The 9,505-nt window shown below is 69.1% G+C and overlaps 1 protein-coding gene across 1 annotated transcript; it reads left to right on the top strand.

The window, feature by feature from the left end:
* Positions 1-660: 660 nt before the first annotated feature.
* Positions 661-3,068, top strand: C1QTNF12 (C1q and TNF related 12). Its single transcript, XM_011377327.2, has 9 exons — positions 661-674; positions 817-908; positions 1,073-1,182; positions 1,260-1,371; positions 1,464-1,615; positions 2,037-2,145; positions 2,387-2,477; positions 2,639-2,717; positions 2,923-3,068. The coding sequence occupies exons 1-9, from the start codon at positions 661-663 to the stop codon at positions 3,019-3,021; spliced, it is 858 nt and encodes a 285-aa protein (XP_011375629.1). The 3' UTR covers positions 3,022-3,068.
* Positions 3,069-9,505: the final 6,437 nt, after the last annotated feature.

Here is a 9,505-nt window from a genome sequence, read left to right as displayed (position 1 = left end):
TCTGAGGTGCCTCCACGGGGTGTCCCAGGCCGTGTGACACGCCCTGGGTGGCCCTCCCCAGATGTCAGGACCTTGCTCTGCCTGCTCTTCCTCCATCTGCCCCTGGATGTGCCACTGATGCCCCTGGGTCCCTCCGGTGTGGCTAGGGTCTGTGGCGGCCAGGGGCACAGACAGAAATCAGGGGACATTGGAGTGTTCTTGGCTTCTCTTCCTGGGGAGGATATGTTTGGGGCTGAGGATGACTGCTGGCCTGGACCTCGGGCCAGGACCCTTGGCCTGTCCTGCCTGGGACGGCTGTCGGGGGTGATCAGGCCTCCGCTGGCCCCACGGCAGTGGCTCTCTCCCAGCCAGGCCAGGGTCCGCTGCGCTTCTGCTCATTCCATGGGCTTCCTCTCAGAGTCCAGCACAGACTTCCTCAGAGACTCTGGCTCTCTGCAGCCCACACCCCTTGACGAGCACGAGTGTCCTTAGGCTCAGGCAAGGCTGCCCCTGCCTGGTGTGTAGCGGGTGGTCGGAGGGCTGGGGACAAGGTCACAGGCAGCTCTGCTCCGCCCCTCACAGCCCTGCCTCCAGCACCAAGGTGGGCTGGCCGGCTGTGGCTGGTCCAAGGCTGAAGAGCAGGGCTGGCCGAGGCGCCGAGGCTGCCAGCTCGCCTGCCCGATGTCCAGCACAGAGTGAGGCCTGTGACGCCCCCGCTTGCCTAGCGCGGGGCTCTTGGAAAACTTGCTTCTGACCGCCACTGCCTGCCTCAGCCAGGGCCATGGCCCTGTCCGACACGTGGGGCTAGCCCCATGTGCGCCTGTCTGCCGGGAACAGGGCGCAGTGGGAAGGGGCAGGTCACTTCAACACAACCAGAACCCAGGCACCTGACATCAGGCCGGGCTTCCCAGAGGGCCCTGAGCCGTCGCCCTGCCTGTGGCCCTGGTCTGAGTCCCCAGGGGCGGCCATCTTCCTGTGTCTGTCCTAAGTACTGCCCAAGGCGGCCGGGGCCCTGAGGTTCCCCCGGCCCCTGGGGGCACCAGGGGGCCTGGGCGGGCACACAACCCCTGTCCCTCGGCCCTGCAGCCAGCCGAGGCCTCGGGGCCTGAGTTCTCAGATGCCCACATGACGTGGCTGAACTTTGTCCGGCGGCCGGATGATGGAGCCTCAAAGAAGCGGTGCCGAGGCCGAGACAAGAAGTTGGTGAGCCTGGGGTCTGAGCCCAGGGCAGGGGCGGCTGTGGCTCCCGCTGGGTCCTCACGTCCTCCTCTCTCCCTCAGCGAGGACTCTCTGGCCCCCCAGGCCCCCCTGGCCCCCCCGGCCCCCCCGGCCCCCCCGGTGCAGAAGTCACACAGGAGGCCTTGCTTCGGGAGTTTCAGGAGGTGCTGAGAGGTGAGGCACCCCCACTCCTCCCGGAGGTTCAGAAGGCGCCCCAGGCCCAGCAAGTGCCCCCCAAGCTGCTGCCCTCACCTTTGTCCTCACAGAGGCCGCTGAGCGTCGGTCCTCAGGGCTGCGGGGCCCGCTTCTGCCGGAGGGGCTGGGCGGGTGGCTCGTGCCCGAGGCCTTCCACTGCCGGCTGAAGGGCCCGGTGCTGGTGGACAGGAAGACGCTGCTGGAGCTGCAGGGCTTCCAGGCCGTGAGCGGGGCTGGGGGTCTGTGGGTGCAGGGCGCTGGGCGGGGTCCCACAGGCGAGCGGGCCCTGGCCGCCAAGGAGGGCCGCCCCTCACGTCCACGTAGCGGGGGCTGGGGGAGCAACCAGCACGATCAGGGCTCGGCTGGTGTGCCCAGACCCCCACTTTGCACCGAGCTTTGGGGTGGGGTCTGAGGTGGTCAGGCAGCAGGGTCGCACCCCTATGGAGGCTTCTGGGGCCTCTTCCCCCGCCCAGGGCCCGAAGCCTGTGCCTGGTGGGTGCAGATACACACGTCACGCTCTCTGTCCTGCCCACTGGGGACCAGTGTGAAGTTGGGGGCTGCTGGTCGTAGGCGCCTTCCTCGGGCTGGGTGTGTACGGTGAGGGTCCAGGCCCTGCAGCCCGCTGCTCACCACTGTCCCTCCAGCCCGCCGCCCAGGGCGCCTTCCTGCGGGGCTCTGGCCTGAGCCTGGCCTCGGGCCGATTCACAGCCCCCGTGACTGCCATCTTCCAGTTCTCTGCCAGCCTGCACGTGGGTGAGCGGGGCCGGGCCTGGGCGCGTGTGGGGCGGGACTGGGGTCCCTTGGGTCCCCTTGCAGAGGTGCCTCTGGCTGCAACCTCGGTGCCTGCTGGGGGCCCGGACGGGGCTCCTTGCCCACCTCCTCCACCCGCAGCTGCTCCGGGGTCTGTCGGGCAGTATGCCCCGCAGGCCCCAGCCCCAGCCCCCCACTCTGCTCCGTCCTCCCCGAGAGCCGCTGCAGCCAGCTGTCTCCACAGACCGCAGGGGGCTGCAGGGCCGGGCACCACCACGGCCACGGGGCACGGTGCGGGTGCTCGTGTGCATCGAGTCCCTGTGTCACCGCCACACGTGAGTGGGCGCTTCCTGGGGCCACCGTCTGCGTTGGGAGTGGGTGTCCGTCCTGCCCACGGAGGGGGGGGCTGCCCCAAACACAAATGACTGCGTTGGGCACTGGGGTGGGGTCCAGGCCTACGGGCCAGCTGTGCCCTCACCTGTGGCACTGTGCCCAGGTCCCTGGAGGCCATCTCGGGCCTGGACGGCAGTGGCAGGGCCTTGACGGTGCTGGTGCAGGGTCTGCTACAGTTGCAGGTGAGGCCGGAGGGGCTGGCTGGCTGGGGCAGGAGAGACCCTGCGTCTCCGAGCCTCGGTGTGGACCGAGCCCAGCCCAGCAGGTGGACGGATGTTGGCCACAGAGCCACTCAGAACCCTGGGGCTCCACATGGCCTGAGGTGGCAGCCACCTGCTGGGGCGTCGCGGTCCTCTGGGTGGTGACGTCCATCGCGGGTGTCTGCAGGCTGGACAGTACGCCTCCGTCTTCGTGGACAATGGCTCCGGGGCAGCCCTCACCGTCCAGAGTGGCTCCAGCTTCTCCGGCCTGCTCCTGGGCACGTGACAGGGCCTCCGGGACCCAGAGGAGCTGCACCGCGGGCCATGGGCGCTGCCTCTGTCACGCCTGTGGTCACAGTAATAAAGAGTCCCCAGTCCTCCCTGTCGCCTTGTCACTGTGTTGTGGAGGTGGGGTTGTGGCTACGGACAGACACACGGCCTCAGGACACACTCCTGGGGTGGGGGGGTGGGATTGGGTTCTGCTTTGAAGGGTCTGGCTGAGCACCCTGCAGCCCCAGTGCAGCCCCGCAGACCTGCGCCTCTGAGGACAAGGACGGGTATCCGTCAGGTGCCTGCTCAGCCCTGCCCACAGCCCAGGACTGCCCCTCTGCTTGCCCAGGGCCAGTCCAGCCTGGCGGGTGGGGAGCAGCAGCCTGTGCACACCTGCCGGGCTGGGGGCCCAGGTGTGTCGGGCCCAGGGCACGAGATGCCTTTGAGTTTGGCGAGCAGGATGGTGGCCACGTGTTCTGTGTCTCTGGGGCATAGAGTGAGGAGGGCCTTGTCCTGAGGGGCAGGCCCCGGACGGCACACATGTGTGAGGGGCTGGGGGTAGGCTTTCCGGGCTCAGATCCTCAGGGCGTCTAGCTTCTGGCCACTTCCCTCCCACGCCCAACCCCGGCAGCTGCCACTCCAGGTGGGTGCAAACTCCCACCCGAAGGTGGAGTCATCACAGCCAGTGGGGCAGCCAGGACCCTGCCTGAGAGTCCTGTGGATTCGTGGCCCTGCACCAACCCCGCTCGGCTCTAGCAAACCCAGACCAAAGAACGTGAATTAGCCCGGGTTGTCCAGGGCTCTGTGGGGCCGCCAGGACGCCATGTCTGGTTGGCACCTGGGCCCCTTGCAGACACCCAGGGATAGTGTGGGGCTCGCCCTGCCGCAGCTGGGCCTGGAGACCCTGGTTCCAAGGCTAAGCAGTGGGAGACGGGGCAGGTGGACGCTGGACCCTGAGGGCCACTACCTAGCCCCTCCCCCCCGGGGATCCTGACCAGCCTGGAGGGACCCTCCCTGCAGCCTGCTGGGTAATGAGGCAGGGGAGCCCTGGTGCCGGGCGGGCGGGTCTGTGCCATGGCCGCTGACCCGTCCCCACCTCTCTCCCTGGTCCCCCCGGGCTGGCGTCAGGGGCTGGGGGAGTCTGCGGGGGTCTCTGCTTTACAGCAGCAGCAGGCGCCAGCCTGGCCTGAGTGTGGACGTTCTGGCGGCCGGCAGGCGGGGCGTGGGCACAGCGCTGGGGTCCCAACCGAGGAGGAGGAGGGGTGTGTGCAGGGGAGGCGGAGGCTCGGGGCTGGGTCCCTTCCCCCACCCCCATGCCAAGTCCTCTGCGGAGCTGCCGTCTGCAGCGTCGGCTTGGCTTGGCCTGGCCGTAGGCACCCGTCCGTGCTGAGCCCCTGGGTGCCCGGTGGGGATGTTGAGGGGTGGCGGCCAGCCCCCCCGCCAGATCCTCTCAGCCTTGCCTGGGTCCTTCGACATCAATCCATCCCCACGACTGCCCGGCCCGCGAGGGGCTGATGTCACCTCCTCATCCAGACCCGCTGCAGGGGGCTGTGATGACAGAGCTGGAGACCCAGACCCAGACCCAGAGACGGGCCCCAGGCCCCGCCAGGAGCGATGGGCAGACGAGACAGACGAGGAGACGAGAGACGAGGGGAGGGAGCGCGGCCTGGCCGGCCCCTCGGAGCGCTCGGTGGCAGGTGGCAGGTGGCCAGGGCTGGGGAAGCCCGTCCTGGCGCCTGCCTCGCCCGCCTCCTGTCTGTCCTCCTCCCCGTCTCTGCCCCTAATGGGAGGTCATTACCACTCAGCCGCGAGGCCCCTGGAATGTGCCGTCTTCAGCCCCCACAGCTGGGGTGCAGGAGCAAGGGGTGGGGGCTTGGGGGGCGGCAGTGACTGCCATGGGGAGGTCCAGGAACGTGAACTGGGGTGGCCCAGGGCCCAGGGCTCAGGATGCAGGCCCCAGGCCCAGATCAGCCCTGAAGGACACAGGCTGACCCCAGTGGAAACAAGGCCCACCCTGGACCCAGCTGTATGACCCATCCCAGCCACACTGTCTCCTGGGCCCGACCCAAACCGCGGCGTTCGGTAAGCTCCCTGAGGGGCCCTGCGCCCTCGTGGTCACGCCCACCCAGCCTGAGGAGGCCCTGTGAGTAGGACACAGGCTGGGGAGCAGCAGCCTGTGCACACCTGCCGGGCTGGGGGCCCAGGTGTGTCGGGCCCGGGGCTGCCTTGCTTAGGGCAGGAGGCTCGCCGGGGATCCCTGGGGGACGAGGGAGCCTGGGAGATGGGGCTGTTTTCCTGGCCTGGCCTCTGGTTTTAGAGCTGGGCCCTGGGGTGGCCTAAATGTCTGGCTGGGGCCAGAGCCAGAGTGGTCAGCGCAGTGCACAGTGCTAGACGGCCTTAGGCTGACCCCTGACCTGAGCCCCGTCTGGGGCAGCAGGAGGTGCCGGGCTGGCCTCGCCGACCCCCTCCTAGGCTCGCTTCCCAGAACCTCTGTGTGACCTGCGCCTGCTGCGTGGGCGCTGGGCCTGCGTGTCCCAAGCCCTGGTCTGGGGGCCACAGCCAGGCTGCACTTGACCCGCCCTTCCTGGCTCCGAGGTGACCCCCGGGTGCTGGGGGCAGGGGGTTCTCCGTGTTGGATCACAGCCAGACCCCCCACGCCTCGGCTGCTGTCAGTTTGAGTGCAGACAGGAATGTGGGCGTCTGGCTTGGACAGCTGGAAAGTCCTCTCAGGGGCCAGGACTGGCCGCCAGCTGGGCCGCAGGGCCCCCCCAGGCACTGGCAGGAGTAGGGAGGGTCGAGGTGGGCACGGGCGGGGGGGCGCCTGGCTGTGAGCAAGAAGGCGGCCTGGCCCCACCTCCCATGGTCTCTGGGGCTGTGGGGTAGGACAGGGGAGGCTGCAAACCCAGGGTGCGGCCAGGACAGGCGGGCCTCTTGTGCCAGAGCCCACCTTCGGGTCTGACTTTGCCTGCCTCGGGTTGGGTCTGGGGGCGAGAGGGGTTCTGCTCCGAGGGCCCCTCGGGCTGCCTGCCCCCAGGCAGGACCCTCCCTGCACCTCTGGGAGGTTCTCACACCCAGACCCAACATCCTGGACTCACTAAGTGGCCTGGGACATGGGGGACACTGTGCTCCTCTCACTGGGTCTGCGTGTTCCTGGCTCCCTGCCGACCCTGTGCTGACCCCACGTGTCCTCGGTGGCTGTGATGCTGTCTCTGCTCGAAGGGGCTGCAGCGATGCTCCTGGTTCTGTGTGTGGCGTGGGGGGTGGGATCTGTGTGTCTTCTCTCTTGGCCCTGGGACCCTGCCTCCCTTGGCCGAACTGGAACTACAGGCCCCTTGGGAGCAAACACAGGGCAGGAGTCTGGGACCTGGAGCCCCCGGCTGGCCAGTCACTGAGCTCAGGACTGGCTGTGGTCGGGGTCCTTGTGTCAGGGGCACCAGCTGCCATTGGCCAGCCCACGAGCCCTTCGTGCAGGGTGGTCAGGCTGGTGGCCACGAACCTGCTGGACCCCGAGGCGGGGAAGTGCCACTGACCTGGGGCCTTGCGCCAGGGAGGGGTGCCCAGCACCCTGTCCCGTGCAGCACCAGCCCCTGGGGCCGCAGGCCTCCGTCCTGTACACTGGGTGCTGACCCAGGGGCCTGTGTCCCAGGCTCCACTCACCGTCCGGGCTCGGCCACTGTGCCCCGTGGGCTCCGAGCTCGGCATGACTGCGGGCTCTATTCAGGGGCGCCGGGTGCTGGATCTCTGGCCTCAGCAACCTGAGTGGACCCAGGAGCTGGGCCTCCGCAGCCCAGGGTCTCCCACAGCCTGGCCCCGGAGCTGGGTCGCGGTGGCCGGGAAGTGCGTCCTGCCCATGCTTGTGCCTGCGGCCACCAGCAGCCCACCCGCCCACCTGCTTGTCTGACAGTGAGCACAGGCCGCCTGGTGGGGGCGGACGCCTCGGGGGACAAAGGGCCTTTGTTCGGAGGGTTTGGGGTGCAGCCTCGCTCTCCAGCAGTGACTCACGGGCTCCTGGTGCGATAACATCAGTTTTGCAACAGTCAGTGTGTCACACACACACCCGGGGGCGTGGTGAGGGCAGTGGGGACCCCCGCCTGTGCCCGCGGCCCCTCCGGGCGGCTCTGTCAGAACCTGGCTGTGTGGGGGTGGCAGTGAGAACAGGAGCGAACAGGACGGATGTCAGAGGGCCAAGCAAGACTCTGCTTCCGACCCGAATGAGTGTCTGTAGAAGCAGCTCCTCAGCCCCCTGTCCCCTGCAGCCCAAGGGGTCCCCACAGCAGGACACACCAAGGCCAGATCCCAGGAGGCACTTCCAGGCCTGCAGCACTGGCCGCTGCCCGATCCCTCCCCTGGAGCCTGAGGGCCTGCCTCTGGCCGCCCCCCCCCACTCCCTGCCACTCCCTGGCGGGGTCAGGTGGGCGGCTGTGAGGGCGAGGGCCCCTTGGGGGCTGTTCTGTGAGACCCTCAGACGCCACTGGAGGGAGGGGCCAGGACTGGGGTTTCCTTCTCGGGTCACCAGCTGGGCTAGGCCCTGGATCAGCGGGAGGCGGGAGCTGGACGAGGGCCCTCTCTGGGCTTCTGCAGCCGTGCCGCGGAGGTCTGGCCGCCACCTGCGGTGTTTCCTGAAGACGGAGCCGACCATTGTCCAGCTTCCACGCCCAGGCACCGGGGTCCCTGGCCTCGTACTGACCCGGGGGCGCGGCCAGCGAGCGCTGCTCTGTGGACTCTGCCTCCTACCCACCATGGCCCCTGCTGGTCAGGAGCCGGGCCCTGGGGACCTGAGCCAGAGGCCTCAGGGCACCACCTGTGAATGTGGGTACAGGCGACCGTTCGGCTGAGTGGCCAGGTCAGCGGCTGGCCCTTGCTGCCACCTTCCCCCATGGCCTGGGCCTCCCTGGCCTCCAAGTCCCACTGCTCACCTGGCTGCAACGCCCCCTCCCCAGGATGCGGAGCCTTCAGCTCCAGGCTCAAGCGGAGACTCCTCTGAAGGGGCCTTCAGGCCACCCCGAGATGGCCCAGGTGCGGCCTCCGGCCTATGTCCAGGAAGGGAGGGAGTCTCTCTACCCGCCCTAGCGGCTGCCCGGCTGGGTGTCTGGGGCAGCTCTGGCAGGCTCCCCGCCCTAGCCAGTGCTGGCACTGGGGCTGCCCCTCTGCCCAGCCTCTGCCCCGGGTGACCGTGGTGGCTTCTGGAGTGGGGTCCCACATCTCGCGCCCCTGGCCCAGGGCTGAGCGTCCCTGGGTGCCCTGCCCCGCCTCCCAGGAGCCCCTGATCTTTCCTGAGTCACTTGTTTCCATGTAGGTCCAGGGTTTCAGCCAGTGAGAGAGGAGGGGCTGGGCACATTCCCAGGGGAGCGTACACCCCTGCCCCACCGTGGCCTTGGCCCTGCACCTGAGCGGAGGCCTGAGGCTGCCTGGGAACGGCTGGGAGTGGGCGGGGCGGGTGGGGAGGAGGAAGCTGGGAGGATGGCGGAGGGAGGGTCGGCCTGGGATGAGCACTTCCTACGGGGGTGGGGGTGAGGTGGGGGGTGTAGAACTGAGGGTGTGAGGCCACCCTGGCCCTAAAGAAAGAGTGCAGACGGCCAAGGGGGCCGCGGTGGGTGACGGTAGCTGTCCCAGCTCCCAAGGCTACGGCAGGGTCCTCTGGGTTGGGGGCCGGGTGGCGACCCCCAGAGGAGGCCGGGGACTGGAGCGCCTCAGGGCTGTAGGACAAAGAGACCCACAGGGGCTGCACTGAGACCCCACCCCCACCCCGGTGCCCATATTTGCTCCAAGGCCGGGCCCGCGGGGTGGGCAGAGGGCGGCCGAGGTGTCAGGACACGCGTGGAGGCCTCACCACTGCTCCCCGGGTGCCCGGGGGACAGTGTCAGTCAACCCAGAGCGCGTTGTTCAGGGGGAACGCACCCCAGGGCCCCGGAGCTGGAGCGCGGGCACAGGAGCGAACCAGGCGTCGCCCTTCAGCTGGGCTCCCTGCCACACCAGCACCTCGGACATGGCTCACTGCGGCCCCTGGGGGGTTGAGGCCTGTCCGTGGACAGCTGCCATGTGTTCCTGGGGCCCTGGGTGACCAGTCAGCCGTCTCGCAACGGACAGGGTGCCCAGCAGCTGGGGCAGCGAGAGGAGCTGACCCTGGGCGCTCTGGGCTGAGGGCAGCCAGTGAGGGGTGAGGGCCAGGCCCATGGATGGGAGGGACGTGGGGGCCAGGAGGCCCGAGGGATGCAGCCTCCGAGGGCTGTGGGGCCACCTGGGCACGTGGCCATGGCAGGGCCCCGTCCACCTAGCCAGAGGCTGGACAGGTGTGTGCTGTGCCTCGGGAGTGGAGAGGGTTGGGCTCGGTCAGGGGCCGAGGGGTCAGTGAGCTTGGCGAGTGCCCACGGAGCACCCAGAGTTGGGAGGGACAAGGACGGGGAGCTGCGCTAGTCCCCGAGCGCCACAGACGGGGGCTGGGAGCCGAGCCCAGGGGCCAGCAGGCCACACTCCTGTCAAGCCTCTCCCCGTTCCCGCCC

Source organism: Pteropus vampyrus, unplaced genomic scaffold (assembly GCF_000151845.1).
Source record: "Pteropus vampyrus isolate Shadow unplaced genomic scaffold, Pvam_2.0 Scaffold309, whole genome shotgun sequence".
Taxonomy (NCBI): Eukaryota; Metazoa; Chordata; class Mammalia; order Chiroptera; family Pteropodidae; genus Pteropus; species Pteropus vampyrus.
Note: the sequence above shows the minus strand (reverse complement) of the source record. Positions and strands in the feature narration are given on the sequence as shown.

Excerpts from the sequence above, each read along its gene's own strand:
- C1QTNF12 (XM_011377327.2), top strand. Across the intron at positions 909-1,072 it reads AGAGGGCCCTGAGCCGTCGC|AGGCCTCGGGGCCTGAGTTC; the intron begins CCTGCCTGTGGC and ends TGCAGCCAGCCG. Across the intron at positions 2,146-2,386 it reads CTCTGCCAGCCTGCACGTGG|ACCGCAGGGGGCTGCAGGGC; the intron begins GTGAGCGGGGCC and ends CTGTCTCCACAG.